Genomic DNA, 22080 nt, shown 5'->3' on the forward strand with positions numbered 1-22080 from the left:
TGCATGGATGGATGGTCGGATGGATGGATGTGGATGGATGGCCTGCATATTTAAGTGCTGGAGAGCAGCTGCTGTTATGTTTCAACAAAATTTCATGCTTATATGTTTATGTGAGAGTCCTAGAAAAACTTCCCTTTTGTAATTTAAAGTGATGCATTTTAGTTAAAACAACCTTCCTGGTTTCACCCTGGAAATGCTTTCCCTCGATTTTGATAAGGCAATAAAATAGGGACTTTTTTTTGAAGCTTCACCAGGCCCATCGCTTCTACAAGGTCCTTTTCAGCTGTGAGGCATTAAATGAAGTAGAAATGAATCTGCGAGCACAGATCTTACGGCAGGAGGTTTGGACAAGGATAACTGCCCTCCCTCTGAACTTTCTGCATAAATAAATCTTGGCCACATTATTTTCACAAGCCCCGTCTTCGGCGTCCAGCCCCACTTCCATCGCAGAGCAAATGCACAAGCTCCTGCTGAATATGAAGTAGCTTCTGAGAAGCCCAAATGGGGGCTGATAGACAATAATAATACTGCTGGTGTTTAGGGAATCTTCTGAGGCCACGGCTGTGCACAGCACCTCAGAAAAAATTGCCATCGTCACTGGTCTATATGTAGGAAAATAAAAGCAAACAGGAAAGGTTGAGTGACATAGAAAGAAGATGTGAACAGAAATGTCCAAAATACCAGTTTCCTCGCTCTTTCCCGCCTTCCTGGATTCTGCTGCAGAAGAACGAATGTCCCAGATAGGATTCAAAATAGCTCGGCATGCTTATCTGTGTTAGCAGTGATCCTTCAAAAGAAAAGTCAGAAGTGGTCAAAGATGAATGCACGTTGCATGCATTATATTTATTCTATGTGTGCAAGAATATCTCTTTTCTGAGTATTATTTCAATTGAAACTAACAAATGAAAATAGGGGATTCTCATTTTAAACTTTCAACTCAAATCACCAGATTCTTTGTCAACTTCTCCTGGGAAGGCCCCAACCAAGGGTTCAGGCCTGATGCGTTTGACCTTCTGTGGCCTCTTGGAGCCGGACCGCGTGGCGGCTGGGTTCACGGGGCAGTTTGCCGACCCTGAACTGGACCATCCCCACGGCCGAGTCCACTGGCTGATGCGAGGAGGTGTTTCCGTGCCCCCGACTGTTTCCCCACCCCTGCCATGGTTACCGGGCTCAGAGCCGGTAACAGGTGGGGGGCAGGGCGCTGCCCTGCACGGGGTTGGGGACCCCCAAAGTGAAAACAACCGGGGTCACGACGGGGAGCCACTCAGCTCCCAGGCGCTGCTGGAGCAGGGCCACCCTCCATGACGGCTCAGACCTCGGGGCTGCACTCCTAACTGGGCACTGCCCTTGCCTCCCTTCCTGACCCCGTTCCTTCTTGGGCAGTTGGGGTTGATGATGGAAATACAGCCAAAGCCACAGGCTCTGCTTCGCTTTCTGTGTCCGTTCGAGGGTTTGCTCATCCAGGAGCCTGGACGGCCCTGAGCTGCGGCCCGGCCCTTCCCTTCTCCGGTTTACAGGGAAGCCCTCCCAGGTGCAGGTATATTTAGAAGTCAGTTAAGTTAGAAACCCTGGGCCTTGTCCTTGGAAGGGCCCCAGGGCTGCCGGCAAGGGAAACCCACCGTCCCGACCCAGGGGCCGGTTCCTAAGTTCCGGCCTTTGTTTGCACCTTCCCTCCCCACCTGGCGGGAGCAGACCCGGTCCCCTCGCCTCCCTACCGGCCCCAGCTTGCTCTTTGCCGGAAGGAAAACATCCAGGAGTTCGCCACCAGGTGGCTGGTGCTTTAATCTAGCCGCGTCCACTTGGTGTTTTCAACCGTAAACGTAGTTCTGAGTGCAGGACTGTGTGCGGGCACGTGGGGAAGGCACTTTTTGTGTCTCTTCAGTAGATTTTGGAAAACCAACCCCTCCTCAGAGCCACCTGATGTTACTGGGGTGAGAGGCCAACAGGGGAGCGATCCGGAAAGATCTCAGCCCCAGGGTCCTGCCCACGTCCCCATGTCTCTCCCTGGGGTCGGCGGGGCACCCTCCCCAAACTGTCCTGCCTCTCCTCCTGGTCACACAGCTCACAGGTCCACCCCTAATTCGTGGAAAGGGGTCGCTCCCCATAATCTCCCTCAATCTGCGGTCACCCCTCCCTCCTCCCTCCTCCCTCCCTGCCAAGAAGTCTTTGTTGAAAAGCCAGAGGCTGTTGCTGCAGAACTGCTTCTGCGTGTGTGGGGAGCTTTACAAACCAGCCGGAGCCGCCTCTGGGGAGGCCGAGCCTGCCCTGCACCCGCTGGGCCACCCGTGGGCACCCCACGGGATGGCGTTTGTGAGAGTGATGAACAGGCACTGACTCCCACGGCCCCGCCTGGACCTCAGCGACCCGCTTCGCGTGGGGAGCATGGGGTCAGGAGGCCGACGGGGCCGCTCGGACGGCCTGCCAGGGTAAGAGGCGGGTGGACTCAGAGCTCCTGAGTCCGCCGGCCACGTGTGTGTGTGTTGGGCGCTTCTCCCAAAAGTGCATTCTCTCCAAAAGTCTCACTGAGCAGAGTCCTGGCGGTTTGGAAAAGAAGGCCCGTCTCGCAATGCCGGCTGCCCCCGCCCTTCCCCGACCCCCAACTTTCTCCAACAGTGATCTCGTGGCAGCTTTTCTCCCGGGGCCGTGAGGAACCTGATCTGTACACACGAGGTCCTCGGAGCAGGAGTGGGTCCCCGCGTCAGGGCTATGGCTCGGGGCACCTACTCCGTCTCTGTGTGGGTGGGGATTGTGGGTTTCCGTGACCGACGGTGGTCGCCAAGGGGACTAGGGGTGGGGGTGACCTTGGGGGCTTCCCGAGACGAGCTGACCTCCGGTCTGAGTCCGTGGTTGATTCTGGAAGCTCCTCCCACAGGCCAGCGTCAGAACGGGGTGTGTTCTTTTGTCACGAATTCAAACCCCGTGTCCAGGCGAGACAGCAGTGGTCCGAATGTGGCTGCTGGGGAACGAGGAGCCCAGGTGAGCCCAGCATCACTCCGTGCACCAGGCTCCCAGGTAAAATCGCTGTGCGTCGGAAACAGGCCTCTGATCCTGAAAAAGGAGACGTGACAAAAACAGCAGGGCATTGGTTTGGTTGGTGAAGCGGGCTGCGGTCACCCCGTCCGTGTGGCAGCTGTGTGGCCTTGGGCCAGCCCCTGACCTCTCTGGGCCTCAGCTGTCTCAACACTGAAACTACAGGGTTGGACCCAAGTGTGCTCTGAATGGCTCCAACGGGTGCCACGGAGGAAGCTCACATCAGGCAGGGGCGGCAGGAAGCGGGGGCGATGGGTGGTCTGGGTTCTGACCTCTCTCTCAGGGCTCCCCTGCGGCTGGAGGATTAGGACCTGCTTCTTCAGACCCTCCGAGCAGGAGGACAGTGGCCATCACCCTGGGCTTTTGCATCGGCCCTCAGTGGGCTCTGGTCCTTCATCTCTGGAGCTCTTTCCCCGGGAGGGCACGATGCTACGGGGGGCCATGGGTGGAGGCCATCCAAGGGGCCTGGGGCTCAGCTTAAAACCTGCCTTTTCTTTGAGGGCGTATTCATTTCTGCTGCGCCTGCCGGGAGGCCCTCAGACCCGGGGGCGGTGAAGGTGGGGCTGGGCGGGGCCGGGGTCCCGGAGCAGCCCTCGCCTGCAGCCCCCGCACAGATGAAGTGTGTCTTTCAGGTGACCCCTCGGGAGAGAATGGCCCACAGGAGAGGCGGCGCACGGATGGCCTGGCTGCCCATCCTGGTGGTAAGTGGCCAGGGCACCTGGGTAGGTTCCAGTGGGAGCTCCCACCCGGCCGTGCCCTTCACCAGCCGTGTCCTTCTCGGCCTGTTTGTGTGGCAGCGACACGGGCGATCACACACCCCCTTCACTGCGCTGTCCAAGGCGCCAGCAAAGCCCGGACTGGCCCCGGGCCGAGGTGGCCGCTGCTCGGAGCTCCCCGCGCGGGCCGCGTGCTCTGCGCTCCTGCAGCCCCGGAGCTGGGGAAGCCAAGCCCCCGGGCTCCCCAGGAGTCGAGGGCCGTGGGGAGGGGAGTCGGGGGAGCTCCTGGCGTGGAGCGTTTGGGATGGAGCCTCGACAGCAGGGCGGCGGCTGCCTGGTCATTACCGAAGGCGCCAAATCAGCGCCCGGGGGCCGCAGGGCCCCGCCAGGTCCTTCCGCCCCAACCTCCGGACGCAGACCCCGAGTCGGGGGGCGTCTCCCAGGGCGCGTGGAGGCCAAAGGAGCCCCTTCCTCGAGGCAGGCGTCCCTGGCGTGCTGGGCCGGAGCAGAGGACGCCACCTGCGGCGAGAACGAGTTCTACAACCAGACGGCGGGTGTGTGCCACGAGTGTCCCCCGTGCGGGCCGGGGGAGGAGCCCTACCTGGTAAGACCCCGCGCCGCGCCCGCCCGGGGATAAGGAGAGCCTGCCCGGGGGGTGGCCGGAGGCCGCGGCGTCCTGCCCCGCCGCGTGGCTGGCTGCCTGGACGCGGCCTCTCCTCCCCGGACGAGCTCCGCGCGATGATCTCGGCTCCGGGAGCCCCAGCGCGCTGCGGTATTTGGGGTCCTCGCGCAGCCCCGCGGGTCGGGCGCCCAGGCCTGCAGCTCCACCGGCTTGGCTGCTTGAGTTTCTCGGGGACCCGGCGGGAGCGGCAGCGTGGGGCCGGGCGCCGCGGGGCAGGAGGGCTCAGAGGGGCCGCCGTTGGGCCACGGCGGGCGCGGCCGCCGACTCACCTGCGTCCCCGTCCCCGGCCAGTCCTGCGGCTACGGCACCAGAGACGAGGACTACGGCTGCGTCCCCTGCCCCGCGGAGAAGTTCTCCAAGGGCGGCTACCAGATCTGCCGGCGCCACAAGGACTGCGAGGGCTTCTTCCGGGCCACGGTGCTGACGCCGGGGGACACGGAGCACGACGCCGAGTGCGGGCCCTGCCTGCCCGGGTGAGCTCAGGGCCGCCCCGCCCCACCTCCTCTGCCGCGCCGGGTCCGGGTCCCGCGGCAGGCAGCCAGGCCTGGGGTCGGCGGTCGGGGTCCCTCCCTCCACCTTCCCCGGGACGGGCCGCCCACCCAGGCTCCGCGTGTGTGTCCCTAAGTGGACACCGTCATCATAGCACCTCTGAGCACTCCAGTCAAGGAGATCTGTTGGATGCTTTCAACGAGACAACGCATGTGGAATGCTCTGGCGGAGAGAAAACCAAGATTCCATGCCGATGTATTATGTTTGGTATCTTTAGTATTCTGGAAAAAATTTAGCGTAAAAAGCTACTAATAGAAATATTTGAGACATATGGTGCCTGTAATTCCACCACAATTCTCTTATGTGTCAAAAGTCTTCCCAAAAAAGCAAAGTGCAAGTACAATTAGCCTAAAAGACAGAAGGAGTCTTCCTTCTTACAGACAAGACAGTAGCAAGTTCCCCTTGGGAGAAGGAAAGTACCGCCCTGACACCCAGTGACTACCTCCCTCTGGTGGCCACACAACCTGTGCTCACAAGGGCTGCAGATAGAGACTGAGAGCAGTGGCGAAGGCCACTGGCGGTGGTGACAATGGTAGAGGTCATGGTGGTGATGGAGGTGGTGGTGATGCAGGTGGTGGTGATGCAGGTGATGAAGGAGGTGACAGAAGTGATGGAGGTCATGGTGGTGGTCATGGTGGTGATGCAGGTGGTGATGGAGGTGGTGTTGACGGACACAGTGATGATGGCGGTGGTCATGGTGATGACGAAGGTGATAGAAGTGATGATGGAGGTGATGGCAGTGGTCACGGTGGTGATGCAGGTGGTGTTGACGGACACGGTGATGATGGCGGTGGTCATAGCAGCAGCAGTGTGAACAATGCACCGTATTTCGCAGCCGGCTTGTCCACCCACCCCTCCCACCTGGAATCACTGTATTGAATTAAGAGGAGATAGAAAATAAGAAGACTATATGCAAACAAGAGTAGTGGACGTTAGTCTATAAAAAAAGGGAAGTGCACAAAGACCCTCCAAGTTAGAGACAGATTGAAAGTGAAAAACTCTTTAAGATGAGGGAGATATTTTAAGTTTGCAGAAATTAACCTTCGTTCAAATTTATGCTGGGAAGCATCCGTTTCCTCTGCCATCCCCCTGCCGGTGACCATCCCCACCCCGAGTCTCTGCAGCTTTTGGCCTTCGGTTGAGACCTGCCTCCTGAGCTGCAGACCCGCATGGCCATGTAGCTGCCTGATAAGCCCACGCGCCCATCCCTGACACAGAGTACGACCCAAACGTATCTGTCAAACGGGTAAAGAAAGCAGGGGAACGTTATTTCTCAATGTGCAAAAAAACAGGTAGCTACACCCAGGGAGGATATTAGGCTGTTCTTTTAGAAAGTCTGATGAGAATAAAAGTTCTACAGCTGCCAGCCTTTAATTTAGTTGTGGAGGTTATCGTGTTGCTGTGTGCCCACCAAAACGAACATATTGGAAGAAGCAGGATTGAGGTTTTCCCACCAGTGACACAAACACTGCTGAGGACTTTGTGCAGACACTGCCTGAACAAGAGAACTTCAGTAGGACCTTGACCTTAGGTGGCTGGAATCGGTCCCTCGTAACATACGCTTCCTAGGTCTTTGCCTTGACTGGTTTTTATTGGTGCAGACACAGAATTCACGAGAGAAACGCAGTTTCGAGGGTTAACTACAGCTGTGCCGAGGAAAAGCTTGCACACCTGGCCTTGCTCACCTTGGGAAGAGAATAATGCTCTTTGCAAAACCTCAACTTACTTTGAGAGCTTCCGGGTGTGAGAATCGGATCTGACAGTCACAACCTAGCGTAGCAGCTCCTGCACGCACTTTCGTAAACCTCTGACTTGAGAGCCCACCAGGTGGGTAGTAGTGAGACAAAGAGGAGGACTTCGTTCCTCTCTTTGCAGTGGAAAATCGGTGACTGCAGCCCAGTGGGGCAGGTATGCCCAGTCGTCTAGGGGTCCAGGAAGGACCCTCCTTAGTGGCAGGGGACGGGGGCCAAGAAGAGGACGGGGCTGTCTGAGGCAGATGCTCAAGACAAAGTACAAGGGGCCGTGGGGCTGTGGTCCCTGTGGCCAAGCGGAAGGCACGGGCAAGGCTGTGGGGTCGGGCAGGGGGCAGGGTGGAGGGAAGACGGTGCCGATGAGGCAGGTCTTCACTTGGTGCCGCTGCGTCCAGAACAAGGAACCGGGCCGCTTGGGGAAGAGACAGAGCCGGGACCAGGGCAGGGGAGTCGTGGGAGCGGGGGGCAGCAGAGGCAGAGGAAACCTTCAGAGCGGCTGGAGGATCCTGGTGACGGAGCTGCAGACCGGGTCGTGTGGGATGCCCGCCCAGCCAGCCGTGAGGGCGGTGACGCCCCTTGCTGGGACGTGGGTGCAGGAGGTGGAGGGGAGATGGAGGAGGGGTGTGTGGAATTCGAGGCGGTCCTAGTGTCCAGACCAGGACAGCTAACACGTGGATGGAGACAGGTGTGGAGCTCAGGTCCGACCTGGGAGTCACCTGCACATTCGTGGTCTGGATGGGCTCCTCCCATGATTCCACTTCGTAGGGCAGGAAGGGGTGGGTGAGGCTCGCCCGGGTCGCTCCGACCCAGCTCAGCCCTGCGAGTGCATCCCGGGATCTGCGTGGCCGTGTCCCTGCCTGTGGTTTGGCAGGCGCTGTGTGTCGGCGGGCAGCCAGGCCCCGGCTGCACAAGGAGCCGTCCACGGGCTTGCCTGTGAGAAAGGCTGTGCAGGAGGCCGGGGAACAAAGCACGCAGAGAGGCTGGATTTCACTGCCTCCCCACGACAAGCTCCCGCTGGCCGCGGCCACTCCCGGCCGGGCCTCCTAGGACAGAGGGAGGACGGGGTGAAGTTCACGGTGGCTTCTGCCCGCCAGCATGGGGGGAGGGCAAGGGAGCGTCCGCTAGCCTAGGAGCCCCGCGCGGAGGAAGTCCTTGGGGAGAAGCTACACCCCGTCGACTCGGAGGAAGATTCCAGAGGCCCCGTATGAACTGAGTCTTGTCTTGGGCCCCTCACCTTAATCAACCCTTGAAGAACAGGAGCAAAAAAAAAAAAGACCTAGGGGAAAGTCACAGTGTAGACCAAAGTGTAGGCAATCTGACCTTTACATAAAGACAAAGGGCCGGGACTTCCCTGGTGGCGCAGTGGTTAAGAATCCGCCGGGGTCGATCCCTGGTCCAGGAGGGGGATCCCACATGCCGCGGAGCAACTAAGCCACAACTGTGCCACAGCTACTGAGCCCGCGTACCTAGAGCCCGGGCTCTGCAACAAGAGAAGCCCGCGCACCAAAACGAAGAGCAGCCCCCGCTCGCCGCAACTAGAGAAAGCCCGCGCGCAGCAACGAAGACCCAACGCAGCCAAACATAAATAAATTAAAAAAAAAAAAAAAGACAAAGGGCCACGGGGCCCTAAGGGAACAGCCAGCTTCGGGTGGAGGGAAGTGAAGCAGCTGAGCCACATCCTCACCCCCATCCCGCCCAGGACAGGCCGAGCGAGCCCCGAGGAGAACAACCTAACGTTTCTGAAAATTTCGGTGCGCGGCACGTGCTAAAGACCAGCGAGGGGTTGAATGCAGGCCGTTAGGAGGAGGCCCCTGACAGCTCCTGGAGGAACATGCTAGAAGCCCTGAGAACAACGAAGACCCAACGCAGCCAAACATAAATAAATTAAAAAAAAAAAAAAGACAAAGGGCCACGGGGCCCTAAGGGAACAGCCAGCTTCGGGTGGAGGGAAGTGAAGCAGCTGAGCCACATCCTCACCCCCATCCCGCCCAGGACAGGCCGAGCGAGCCCCGAGGAGAACAACCTAACGTTTCTGAAAATTTCGGTGCGCGGCACGTGCTAAAGACCAGCGAGGGGTTGAATGCAGGCCGTTAGGAGGAGGCCCCTGACAGCTCCTGGAGGAACATGCTAGAAGCCCTGAGAACCTGCTTCTCGCTGGGCCTTCAGCTCATCACACCGCTCGGCCCAGAAGCCTCATCAGGCAGGGGCACAGCTCAGAGAGCCTCCCCAGCAGGGGCCTGTGTGCCAGGAAGACGGAGGAGGGCCAGGGCGGGGGAGGGTCTCACCTAGGCAGAGCCCGCGCCCAGGGCCAGTGGCCGGGCCCGGAGGGGAGGAAGGCCCACGGGACACCCTGGGGCCCCATCAGCTTCTGTGCTGGAGCCCCGGCCTCACCCATCCCTGCCCGCGCCTCCCCCACAACACCCAGCACAGGGCACCGGGGACCAGGACGGCTGGGCTGGAGGGGAGGGGTCACCCCGGGGCCCTGGCCCGGCTGGCCCGGAGGCGATGCCCTGCAGGTGGCTCTGGAGGCGGCAGACGTGCGTCTGAGAGCTTAACTGTGAGCCTGCCTGATGCGGCTTCTCTGGGGGGTGTTTTGCGATCGGTTAATTCACGTTTACAGGATGCACGGGGACCTGGGGCTGAAAGGCCCTAAGGAAGGGCAGGCGGTTACGATCATCACGGTGCTGGTAACCGTCCAGCCCTCGGAGGCTGGAGTCCAGACCCCTCCGGCCTCACCGCTGCCACCACGGGCCAGGGAGGGCTCGGCTCATAAAAAAGAGATTGAAAACCCACCACAGGCAGATCCGGTGGTGGGGAGGAGTTTCCATCGCTTGAACTGTAATAGGGAAGACACTGGCAGCAGCTCACTCATTCAATGACTTCTCACCATGTGGCGAATGGCTCCGCGTGTGTTTATGGGAAAGGGGCCCAGAGAGGGGCTGAAGCCTGTGGTGGGGGGATGGGGTGAGGGGGGCCTGAGCGGGCCCGGGGTGCGGCCTGCAGGGTCCCGGCTGGCACGCCGACGTCAGTGGGGCATCGCTGGGCATGAAGGCCTGTGGACAGCCGTACCTGAAGGCCTTGACGTTTTCCTTAAGTGGGTGCAGCTGCAGCGTGGGCTCACCAGGCGTCCTTATCTGAGGAGGAAGTGGGGGACTCTCGGTCGTGACCTGGCTGCGTTTCAGGCCGTCTGCCCTGACCGCTCTAGACGTGGCCACGGTCTCTGCTGCTGCCACGCCCTCCGGCCAGCCCCGCTCGGTCTCGGTCAGCAAGCGTCCGTGCGGTCCAGGAGGTCCCAGGGTCCCAGGGGCTCCTAGACACCCCTGCCCGTAACGCCGCCAGGCTGCAGGCTGTGCCCGTGCTGCAGGGGCACTCCTCCTCCGCGGGGCCCGCCCGCCCTCCCCCGTGTCCGGCTTTGGCAGCGGGCATACCGGGTGGTCAGCACGCGCCGTGCTCACGCCTGCTCACCTGTCTGCTTTGTCTTCTCTCCGCCCCGCCCCCCTCCCCCCGCAGCTACTACATGTTGGAGAACAGGCCTCGCAACATCTACGGCATGGTCTGCTACTCCTGCCTGCTGGCGCCCCCCAACACCAAGGAATGTGAGTGTCTGCGCTCCGGCAGTGGTCCTGGCTCAGCTCCGAGACCTGGCGTTAGGCGGGAGCTTCCCACCCTGGCTCGTGACCGTGAGGGCGCAGAGTTGATCTGCGCGCCGGCCGCAGGCTGCAGGTCCACGGGGCGGGGCAGGGTTGCAGTGGCAGAACCACGAGTCAGATGCAGGCCAGCGCCAGTCGCGGGGCCTCTGTGAGCCTCAGTTTTCTCATCCGTAACGTGGACCATCCATCTCTCGCGATCTTTGCAAACACCCACAATGCCAAGGTGTTTTGCTGAGTGCTGCAAAGGGCTCAGCAACTGTGTTCTCACAAGTGTTTTATAAACCAGACGAGGCCAAGGGGATATGAGGAGTGATCACAAAGCATGTGCCGCAAACAGTGAGTCTCTCAAGTTTAGAATCTCACCTCGGGCTGCTGCTTTCCTGCTCTAATTTTGGTTTGACGTTCTCGGGCGTCCATTTATGAGGAAGGGCCAGGAATCTGTGCTTCAGAGAAGGCGGTGTGTGGCCTCTCCGGTCTGTGGTCGGGAGAGACACGAACGAGGTGGGACAGGTGGACGGATGGACGACGGGACGGCTGGGAGCGAAGTGGAAGTCTGGTCCTGGGCTGCGGCCCCGCTCCCATTCCAGAGAGCTTGAGGGTCTGCGCTGGGGCCCTGCCCTCCTGGTTCTCCATAAGGCCCTGCCCACCCCGCTTTCTCACAATATCTTGCCAGGGAGACTAGAACAAGGGCCTGCCTCCGGAAAGCACGCACCAGGAGGAAGGGGAGGAGGGCAAGAGGAGAGAGTGGCAGGGCTCCTGCCCTCGGATCGGCTGGAGGAGATGCCTTGGGCGGTGGGAGGGCGTTCCCTCCCTTCCAAAGTCCTTAAGTAGGTGAGCCTGGCAAGGACAGTTTGCATGTCTTTAAAGCTGAGCTTTCCCACCCAGCCAGATGCTAATTAATTCACCAATTAGAGGAGGTCCAGAGGCCTGGGCTGCCACTTCTGTGGCTTCTGCTGGGGAATCTAAACAGGTCAATCCCAGGGGGCTTTGGGATGAAGTCCTATCCGGGAAGACGGCAGACACTCACCCACCTACTGAGAAAAAGCTCTTTGATGTGGAACCTGGGATCCTTGCAGCTCTTCCCCATGGGCCGTCATCTGAAAGCTCACAGGGCCTGTGTCCTTGTCCGCGGGGGACCCCACTAGCCACCCCGAAGCCGGAGAGCTCTCAGCCCGGGAAGCAGCCCCTCCTCTCCTCCAACATGAGGCCCATCACATGGAGAAAGACAGCAGAGTCCCCGAATCCAGCAGACTTCGACAATGAGCGCGTAACCCCCGGCCCCCAGCCCGTAATTAACTGCTTATCTCAAGAGCAGCCCCCAGCCGGGCCCCCAGTGGGTTTGCAGGATCCAGCCCTGAAGGAGGCCAGCAAGGAAGGGAAGCTGAGAGTCAGGGGACCCGGAGTCCTGCTGTGCAACCTTGAAAGTCACCTGGCCTCTGTTTGTCCCTCTGGGAAATGGGGAGATGCAGCCAAGAGAGGCTTTGTGGGCTTACGTGGGGAGTGGAGCCTGCTGCCTAGGGGGTCTCCAGGGTGGGCTCCACTTCTGGGGTCTGCACCTTCCTCTGCACTGACCTTTTATCTGGGGCTCCTGCTCGGGTCAGCAGACAGGGCCAGAAAGGCTGATTGTGACCAACCCACAGGGCTGCCAGCAGCCCCATCCCGGGAAAGCCAGGAGTTGGTCAGGTCCCCAGAGTCGCCGGCTGGATGCCTGGGTCCCACCGGTCGGGGGCCCAGAGCCCCTTTGCCTCCAGCCTTTGGTTGGTTGTGATCGCCTGGGCTGGACCCCCTTGAAGCCAGCCCCTTGACACCCCAGGTTGCTGGACAGTGGACCCTACAGACCACGTCAAAGAGCATGGCACGGACCCCAGGGCGGCGTGTGACACAGGCCCCACGTCTCAGTGCTGGAGCAGCCCAGCCAGGCCAGGCTGCGGGAAGCCGTCCTGCAGGCCGAGCCCTGGGTGTGCCCCCTCCCTGCGCGCAGTGCCCGCCCCTGAAGAAAGAGGCCTCTCTGCATGGCGGAGCAGTGCGGGGCGGGGCCTCGCGATGAGCTTCCACTTCCGGGAAGGTCCTTGACTTCGTGCCCCAGTTTCCTCGTCCGTCAGGGGGACACCCCGATCCCCGTCCAGCACTGTGGGGACAGAGGTGCCCGAGGAGTCCGGTCCAGGGCCAGCTCTCTGCCCAGCAGTGCTGCCACTCGAAGGTGAAGCCTTGGCCCCAGCGGCGGGATTCCAGCTGTTTCTCAAGGCAGAGCTTCTCAGCCAGGAGGGCGCACACCTGTCGCCTGCTCCTATCGCAGCTCCCGTGGGGTCCAAGCTGCGTCCCCCGAGGGCAGCCAGGCCCTGATGCTCCGCCGCTGCCCCAGCCTCCGCACCGGGGCCACCCCGTGAAGCCGTACAGATCCATAAATCGTCCCTAAAAATCCAAACTGTGCCATACATGGAGGATCCCAGCCTGACTCTGTTACAAACCGGCGTATCCACAGCTTGTGGATTAACAGGCCAAGGGCCCCAGAAACTCCGGTCGCCCACGCCCCCCAACCCTGGCGTGGAGGTGCGGCCACATTAAGCCACATGCTTGGGGCTCTGAGTCCCCAGAGGACGACCCCCACTCAGCAGAGGGCCGAGCAGACCCAGACCCAGACCCACAGGCTCTCCTCTGGGGTCTCCTGCCTCGCCTCACCCCGGTTTCAAAACGCCTCCTCTTTGCTCCCTTGTGGATGGAGGGACGGACCTGCCGACCACCCAACCCCGAGGAACATTCTCATCTCAGGAGCCAGCCCGGGAGGCACGTGCTGGATGGACAGAAACCTCTCGACACCAAATACTGGTGCTGGTGCCAAGTCAGTCCTCGTGGGACCAGGGCAGAGCCTGGGACGGGAACTCGGAGACTCGGCTGTGCAGGGTCCCGGTGGCGCTGTCCCGAGGGCGCCCGCCCACAGAGATGACCGCCGGCCACGCAGCCTCCCCACCCCTCGGCGGGCCCAGAACAGTCCGTCTGATCCGCTGGAGATCAGCGAGGATCCCAGGGCTGTGCAGGCGACACCAGCTGGAGGCCCCTGGGGGTGTCGTGAATCAGGGCAGAGGCTCAGCTGCCACCCGGCAGGGGCGTGGCAGGGGATGTGGTCACTGTGTGCCAGCCCCTCCCGTCGGGGGGAGGCATAGCAGAGGCATTTCGTAAGTCCAGCCGCCGGCAGCTCTGGCTGTCTCTCTCTAGACCACAGGCCTGGGCGCGTCTGTGTCCCCAAGCCCGTCACCAGCCGCACGGGCAAGCCCAGCGAAGAGGGACAGGAACAGACGGAGACGACAAACACCCACACGCAGAGCCCACGGGGATTTGTCTTCCTGAGACGTGGCTTCAGCTGCCTCAAGCCCCTTAAACAGACAGATGGCCTGGTTCCCAGCAACCTATTTGCTTTCGAAAGGAAATCGGGTGGTGCTTGACGCTGCCCCCCGCCCCAGGAGAGATGGCGAAATCAATGCCTTTTAAACCTCGCTTCAGTCACGAGAGGTGTCAGACGTTGGTGGGTGGGGGAAAGGCCGAGGGACGTCCCTCTAGGCCCTGGACGCACTCAGGAGCCCACCCGGGAGAGGATGCAAAGACCCACCGCGGCCGCCCGCGCCCCTCTCAGCGGGAGAGCTGGGACTCACCCGAGGGCCAGCAGTCGGCAGTGGCGGGGACCGCGGGCGCGAGCCTGGCGTGGGGAAGGGGCTGCCCCGCCGTGGGCAGAGGGCAGAGGGCAAAGGGCAAAGCCCGGGAGCTCAAGACGGGTGAGGGCCCTGGGCTGCAGGAGCCGAAATCTCCAGCGGAGGTGCCTCTGGTCCTGGGACATCTGAGCAGCTGGCGGTGTTTTACAGACGAAGGAGGCCGCCCAGGGGGACAGCGGCCCGGCCGGGCTGCGGGGACCGCGTGTCCTCCCCCTCCCCCGCGCGAAGGTCTCCAGGCACAGTTCAGTTTCTAACGAACAGAAACGCGGTCACTCGGGGCCAGTCCCCCACTGCCCGTCCCTCCCAGCCTCCGCCCTCTCCACCCGCCCGCCTCCAGAGCTGCCCAGGTCCTGCAGGGCCAGGCCGGCCGGCTGTGGACACGGGGGCCCCGCGCACCTGTCCTCACTCAGGCAAACCCGAGGCGCGAATGACCCCGGACCCGGAGAGACAGAAGCCAGACAGGAGGAAACTTATTAAAACATGATCCTCTTCACGAATCACAAAGCTCAAGTCTGACCTAAGGAAGGTCTACCATCCGGGCGATTTAACAGGACAAAACCCTGCTGACTCAACCGACCCCAGAATCAGACTGCGACACCGTTTACGAAGGAGCCAAGTTTGTGAATCACAGTTTTGAGAGAAGGAAACCTCATCTCTGTTCTTAAACCGTTTGGTCACAACTATTTTGAAAACGTTATCAGAGGAAAATTCTAGAGGAAAATACATCAAAATGTCAACTTTAGACCGTGAGGCTATGGGTGATCCTTTCCCTTCTTTCTTGGCTTCTGATAGTTTCCAGATGTTTAATCACGAGCATGTATTTGTTTTATAACTAGAAAAAGTATTACAAGTACGTCCCTGTTCGATGCAATGGAAGGAATCCCTCAGGTGTTTCCCCCCAAACACACACACGCGCGCGCACACACCTGCTTCTCTCCTCCCCACGGGTGCTCGTGGAGACCGAGTCTGAATCCCCCGGAGTGAGCAGCTGTGAACCCGTGTGTCCCACGTAAGGAGCAACAATGCCGGCGAGGTCAGGGCACTCTGTAGGGTTGTCATGAGCTCTAAGAGGTGAAGGGGCCCCCCCGGCCCAGCCCCTTCCTCACGAGAATTCTGGGGCCGGGGGCGCTCAGCCCGCGGCCTGTGCTCCGTCTCCAAGGCTGGGGCATCCGGGTCCTTTCGAGGGACCCACGGTCACCGCCATCCCCACAGGTGTGGGAGCCGTCTCGGGAGTCCCTGCCAGCTTCCCGCGCACGCCCGGCAGTAGCACCCTGTCCCCGTCCCAGCTCGCCCACAAAGGTAAGGTGGGGAGGGTGCCGGTCCCAAGGGGTGGCCGAGAGTGAGGGGGGACAGGAGGGTCATCAGGACGGGACCTTCCCCACCTCGGATCACTCCCTCCACGTGCCAGCCGTGCTCGGGCCCCGGCTGCTAGAAGTTAGCAACTTTCTCTGCAAGGAGGGGAGCCGATCCCTCCACGGGTGCCGGGGCCCTTTGGACCATGCTGGTGATCCGGCCGTGCGTGGCAGGGAGCCGGAGAGGAGGCCAGCCCCCTGGGCTTTGGGCCTGACTCAGGGGAGCCGTGCTGGCTTTCAAACGAACCTGCCCACCTGACACTTTAATACTTGTTTCCAGTAACTGGGCTTCACCCCCAAGCCCTCAAGGCTGGGGGGCTGCGGGAGCCTGGCCTTGGTGTCTCTCGGAGCAAGACTGGGCACGGTTCCCGTGCTGCCCGGTTTGGAAGCACGTTCAGGGCCCAGGTCTCAGAATCCCAGGGCGTGCAGCCCACCAGCCTGACCCCTGCATTCACACAGAGCACCAAGGCAGGAACTTAGCTGAAGTTCTGGACCACACTCCCTCCAGGACGGAGGTGGCACCAGCAGAGGAAAGGAAAACACGAGGACCACGCAGGCGCACCCCACCCGAAGGGGCAGCGCCTGGCTACCGGCTCTAGTGCCTTTTAACAAAGAGGGGCCGGCCTCCCTCCGGGGGCCGGGGGCCTGGGTACCTGGATCCTGCTTCGGGAGAGCGGGTCCTGCTTGGTTCCCTCCGAGAATTAGGACAGGTCTCCCCCTTTTGGGGAGACGAGCAGAGGAGGTGCGTGGCAGCCCGGGCACACCTCTACCTGGGCCCTGGGCACACGGAGCCCGAGGCTGCGGGAGAAGCTGGAGCCACACCGGGGATCAAGTCTCGGCCCTCGGAGGCGTCGCTTCCACCCTGGCTCTTGCTGTGAAAAATCTTGGATTGAACTGTCTTCAGGACAGTTTAGCTCGTGGGCCCCCTTCTCTCCACACCCACCTGCCAGGTCCCCAAAGAAGTAGAACCGAGAGCAAACAGCCGGGAGCAACCTAGGCATCCGCCGCCGCTGGCCGGCAAGGGGGCTGGACGGGCGGTCCCGACGTGACGGCCGGAGCGGACTTTTGGCGCTCGGTTTTCAGACGAAGCCAGCGTTTTGGATCCCGAGGGTCCCCTGGAGGGTCGGCGGCAGGGCCACTGCTCACCGGGGCCGCGGCCTCGCAGGGGGGCCCGAGCCCCGAGTCACGGGCCTTCTCTCCCGACCGCAGCAGAGCTCGCGGGCCAAGGACACCTGGCCACGGCCCTGGTCATCGCTATGTCCACCATCTTCACCATGGCCGTCGCCCTCGTCCTCATCATCATGTTCTACATCCTGAAGGCCAGGCCTCCCGCCCCAGGTGCCGCCCCCGTGCCCCGCGCCCGCGCCCCCATCGCTCCCCGCGACGCGAGCCGGCCGCCCACGCCCTCTGTCCCCGCAGCCTGCTGCCCCAGCGCCCCCGTGAAGAGCCCGGAAGGCCCCGTGAGCGAGGAGGAGGAGAAGAAGGAGGCCCCAGGTGGGGGGCAGCCCCTGGGCCGGGCGTCCGGGAGGGCGTGGGCTGAGGGCCGGGCGTCCGGGTGGGCGTGGGCTGAGGGCCGGGCGCGCGGCCCCTCCGGGGAGGCCGGACGCTGACGCCTCCCCGACCCGCTCCCGTCCCCACAGACAGCGTGGTGATGTTCTCCGAGCAGGACGAATTCGAGAAGCTGACGGCAGCTCCGGCGAAGTCGGCCAAGAGGTGAGTCGGGCAGCCCCCAGCGCGGGCGAAGGCGGCCCTCGGGGGCGCGACCCGGAAGGGCGCTAGGCCGCACGCGCCGCACGCGCCGCCCCCGCCTGCTGGCCGCGCCGGGTCCGCGTCCTGCACCTCCACGTGGCGCTGCGGCGGGGCTTCGCTTCTGTGACCCGCTTGCCAGGACACAAGGCTCTTTGTTTTTATTTTATTTAAAAAAATTTTTTTAACATCTTTATTGGAGTATAATTGCTTTACGATGGTGTGTTAAATCGATCTTCAGCCAAACCACAGGAGGCGAGCAGGGTGCCTATGAGGAAGAATGCTGTTCTTCGCGTGATTTCGAGAGCGTGACTAGGGCCGCGGCCTGGGCGGGGGCAGGGGGTGACGTGAGCCCCCCTACCCCCGTGGGGGCCCCGAAGCCCCCCGCCCCCGTCGGAGGGGGTCCCCGGGCGCAGGCTGTGTTCAGCTTTGTTTCCAGTAACTCCAGGCGTCTGCGGGGTGCGGCGCCGGCCCGGGACCCCGTCTGCTCGGTGGAGACTCGGGTGTGGACGGCCGGGAGGTGGGGAGGCCCCAGAGCGGTGTCTCTGCGTCTCGAGTCCCGCGACGAGAGCCGCTCGGTAAAGCGGGGACAGCTGTCGGCGCCCACAGCCCCCACTGCTGGGGTAGCGGGTGAGGCCAGCCAGCCCGGGCGCCCTTAACCCTAACCGTGTCTCCGTAGTGAGAACGACGCCTCGTCGGAGGAGGTGCAGCTGCTGAACCGGAGCCTGGACAGCGACGAGGAGCTGGCCCCCGACGGGCAGGGCCCCCCGGAGCTGTGCCTGCTGTCGCTGGTCCACCTGGCCGGGGAGAAGTCGGCCACCGCCACCAAGGCGGCCGGGGTGAGGCCCACGCCCGGCCCCCAAACGCACCGCCTTCCGCTGAACGGGCGCTGCTGAGTCCAGGGGTTCCTCCGACGAGCCCCGCCAGGAGACAGGTTCAAAAGGAGGCATTAAGGACAGAAAAGTTAGTTCCCTTATTATGCAGCTTTATAGAAGAAAAGGAAAAATAACAAACCAAGAGGAGAAAGTTTTGATGGCTTGGAACAGCACAGGACAGCAACATCCTTTGTAAACATACTGGAATATACCCACCCAGACACGGCACGCGCACGCGCGCACACACGCCTGCCGCCCCGAGAACGGCCAGGCCGGGGGCCGAGGTGCAGCCTCGGGGTCACTCCCGACGAGGACACGCCCTGGCTGCCCAGCTCAGCGACCCTTGGAGGGGGCCTGTGGGGTCGTCCCAAGAGATGGTGGCTCCGAGGGCCACGTGTGTGCCCCGAGCCGCCCGCTCTGGAGAGGAGAGCGCCCCACGGCTCCGCGCCTGCGGGAACCCGCCCGCAGGCTGGGGCCTCCAGGTCCGTCCTGCCATGCAGACCGAGGCCAGACGTGGCCTCCGGTCGCCTTTGAGTCTGAAGGTCCAGTGGAGCCCAAGAAGGCCCTGTGAGCAATGAGGGCGCCAGAGCCGGGTGACCCAGGGGAGAGGCTTCCTTCTGCGAATCTGACGGCCGTTCCTGACAGGACGTGGTTCAGCGTTTCTGATGGGAAATCGGGGAAGGCGGCTGCCCGCCAACACCGAGGTGGAGGATTAGGTCCTTTGCTGCCGTTTTCCCGCTTTCTGAAACTTAATACCTTTTTTCGTAGATTCAGAGTCGAAGGAAGAAAATACTGGACGTGTATGCCAATGTGTGTGGCGTCGTGGAAGGTAAGCGGAGGGCCAGGGGGCACTTACTTCCCGGGGACCCTCTCCGGCTGTCTGGCTGGGTTTGGCTCTTGGGTCTTTCAGTTTCTCTCTCCTGTTCAGGTAGGTAATTTCTATTTCGCTATCCAGCTCCCTAATTCTTTCCTCTTTATTCTGCCATATCTACTGAGCTTTTAATCTTATTACATCTTTCAGTTCTAACATTTCCACTTGGTTCTTTATACTTTCTATCTTTTGTTAACCTATTTTTTCTTATCTGCCTCAAGTGTCAGTATGTTCGTGATTACTTGTCGAAGCACCTTTGTCGCAGCTTCTCTAAAATCTTTGTCAGATATCTCAACATCTCTTGTTATCTGTGTCCGCATTTACTGATGGTCTTTTTTCACTCATTTGAGATTTTCCTGGTTCCTGGTCATGAGTGAGTTTCTATGGAAACCTGAACAGTTTTATGTGATGTTCTGAGATTCAGGGTCTTACTTGAAGCTTCTGTGCAGCTGGCTTCCTCTGACACACCTGGGCGGGGGACGGGCGCCCCTTGTCACCGCCAGGTGGCCGTGGATGCGCGGGTTCCCACTCGGCCTTCGCTGACACCCACGGGGGTGCGGGTGGGCATCTGCCCCTCCGAGTGGTCTGCACCAACACCATGGGGGCGGGGAGGCTTGTTACCAGCTGACGAGGAGGAGGCCCCTGTCCCCACCTGGCCCTCCCGACACACCCGGTGCTTCGGCCTCCTGGGGGTGGACGCCCAGGCTCCCACTCAGCTTTGCTGGCCTCGGAGGGAGTGGAACCAGGGCTGTTCTGGGTGTCTGGCTCTAAGAGGGCAGTTACTGTCCGAGTGTTTTCTTCTTGCTGAGAGCAGGCTTTTGACGGGCGTTTTGTCTGTGCTTGTGGCTGTGTCCCGGGTCTTCAGCTGTGCTACCAGGAGGAAGAGGGAAGAGCATGTCTACTGCATCTTCCAGAAGTGGAAACACGTTCTTTTTTAAAGTGCCCCTGGCCGAGTCTGACGTACAGCGGGGTCTGAGGAACGCTAGGCCACTGACTTGGCAGTGACTTGGCTCAGATGACGCCCACGCCAGGCTGTCCTTGGAGCACCTTTCATGAAGGTGACCGTGGTCCCCATAAAGGGACCTGATACCGGCAGGGGCACCTGACTAAGAGTGGCCCGTATCAAAGGCGTTGGTGATGGCTCACCGTATCCTAGAGGGCGTCCTAGAGGGCTGCTTGGCTCAGGGGAACGGAGGGGCTTCGCGTGTGGCTGGCAGTGTCCCGGGAGTTGTTTGCCTTAAGCATATATTCTGTGTGGTTTCCTGCATCTGTGTTTTATTTTACGCTTTAAAAAAGAGTTTAGAAAGCCTTTGCGAAGGTGTCGCGCTCCTGCCGATCCGTGACCGAGGCCCTTTGTCGCGCAGGCCTCAGCCCCACGGAGCTGCCGTTCGACTGCCTGGAGAAGACCAGCCGGATGCTCAGCGCCACGTACAACTCGGAGAAGGCCGTGGTGAAGACGTGGCGCCACCTGGCCGAGAGCTTCGGGCTCAAGCGGGACGAGATCGGGGGCATGACGGACGGCCTGCAGCTCTTTGACCGCATCAGCACGGCCGGCTACAGCATCCCGGAGCTGCTCACCAAGCTGGTGCAGATCGAGCGGCTGGACGCCGTGGAGTCCCTGTGCGCAGACATCCTGGAGTGGGCGGCCGCCCCGCCGCCCGCCGCGTCCTGAGCGGGGCCCGCGGACCCCGTGGCTGGGCTGCCTCCTGCGCACCGGGGCCGCCTCGCTGGTCCGAGGAACGGGAGGAAACAGGCCCGCCGCCCGGTCTCACCAGACAGAAATCCACGTGCACACGCCGGCCCGCCGGCCTCGCCAGCCCCAGCGAGTCTGTGCGCACCCGTGCGGCCCGCCCGCCACCCCTCCTCCGCGGACACGGTCGGCGCCCCCCGTGTGCACCAGCAGTGCCGGAGGACAGACGTGAAGCCTCTGGTCCCTGGCTGCGGGGAGTTCGCAGCCCGGGAGAGACGGACGTTCTCCTGGAAGACGGCACACGACCCGAGGCGGGGAGCGCTTCCTCTGGGAGATGAAGCCCCACGAGGAACGCAGCTCCAAGGCTGGGAAAGCTGCAAGAGGCAGGCCCCGCGCCACGCCCTCCTGCTCCAGGCTCAGCGTGGGTCTGAATCACCCACGTGGCCCTGGGGTCACCGTCTCCCTGCGGCCCTTCCGGTCACACGGAAGCCCCTGCCACCTGCCCCACGCGCTGGTCTGCAGGGCGTCCGGTCGAGGGCCGCCACAGCCGACCTCGCCACGGCGCGAGTCCAGCCTGGGGGCCAGGGGTCCCTGCACCGCTTTGCACTCTCATCCGCGCTCGGATGGCACCCTCTGCGGGCAGCAGTGCTCAGGGACACAGGCCACTGGCTTCAAACAGAAACAAGTGGTCGGCTGTGCTTGGAAAAGGAAATCACGACTTCCTGAGAGGCCAGCCACGTAACCCCAGGTTTCCTCGTGGCGCCTTCCGAGCCCGTCGCGGAACGCGAGGCCTGCAGCCACGGAGCGCCTGGGCTCGGGGTCCGGGGACCTGGTCTGCTCGTGCCAACGTGGGCCATTTTCGTCCCCTCCCAGGCCTCAGTTTCTGTTCTGCAAATAAGAGGTTCGTCTGTGATTCTGAATCGGGGAAAATAAAGTTCAAGTGAGCAAAAATGAAATGGAGCTGGAGGAGATGCCAGGCCTTCCATGGATGTGAGCACAGTGTGAATCACCGGGTGAAATGCGGATACAAACTCTCAGAACCAGAGTTCTCCCGGCAACTACAGGGCTTGGCAGACGCTGGGAGAGCGAGTTAGTAGACAGGCCTTCTTCCCGGCGGATTCCCTCACCACACCTGCTGTCGCCGGGAACCGGGCAGAGACCACACCAGGGGCTTAATGCCGAGTTCACTGCTCAGCCCCCAGGGACAGGTCTGATCGTGGTTGTTCCTAAATTCAAACCAGTCTCTGGTTTATAATGTTTGTAAAATTACAAGTCACATGACTGAGCAAATGCTTTTGGGGAGGAAGTCAGTCGTAGGCTTAAAGCAGTGAACGTAGAACACGCTGTGACAGGATGACAGTTAGGTCCTGAATGTTTAGTATCGTCATGTACTGCGTCTGTCTGCTGCTGTTCTTCAGAACCTACTTGGCGTACCCTGCAGGCTGCGTTCTCCACAGGGCAACC

General features: G+C 61.5%; 1 protein-coding gene across 1 annotated transcript; it reads left to right on the forward strand.

Moving 5' to 3' along the window:
- The first annotated feature begins 3680 nt into the window (after positions 1-3680).
- EDAR (ectodysplasin A receptor) lies at positions 3681-20598 on the forward strand. Its single transcript, XM_024116595.1, has 11 exons — positions 3681-3731; positions 4228-4350; positions 4720-4901; positions 10239-10324; positions 15295-15381; positions 16644-16772; positions 16854-16928; positions 17075-17147; positions 17860-18019; positions 18824-18884; positions 20291-20598. The coding sequence occupies exons 1-11, from the start codon at positions 3681-3683 to the stop codon at positions 20596-20598; spliced, it is 1335 nt and encodes a 444-aa protein (XP_023972363.1).
- The last annotated feature ends 1482 nt before the right edge of the window (positions 20599-22080 follow it).

Source organism: Physeter macrocephalus, chromosome 12, assembly GCF_002837175.3.
Source record: "Physeter macrocephalus isolate SW-GA chromosome 12, ASM283717v5, whole genome shotgun sequence".
Classification (NCBI taxonomy): domain Eukaryota; kingdom Metazoa; phylum Chordata; class Mammalia; order Artiodactyla; family Physeteridae; genus Physeter; species Physeter macrocephalus.

Bases quoted from the DNA above. Each gene is read 5' to 3' on its own strand.
- EDAR (XM_024116595.1), top strand. From the start codon at position 3,681: ATGGCCCACAGGAGAGGCGGCGCACGGATGGCCTGGCTGCCCATCCTG. The intron at 4,351-4,719 runs GTAAGACCCCGC...GTCCCCGGCCAG, and splicing joins CGGGGGAGGAGCCCTACCTG to TCCTGCGGCTACGGCACCAG. The intron at 16,929-17,074 runs GTGGGGGGCAGC...CCGTCCCCACAG, and splicing joins GGAGAAGAAGGAGGCCCCAG to ACAGCGTGGTGATGTTCTCC.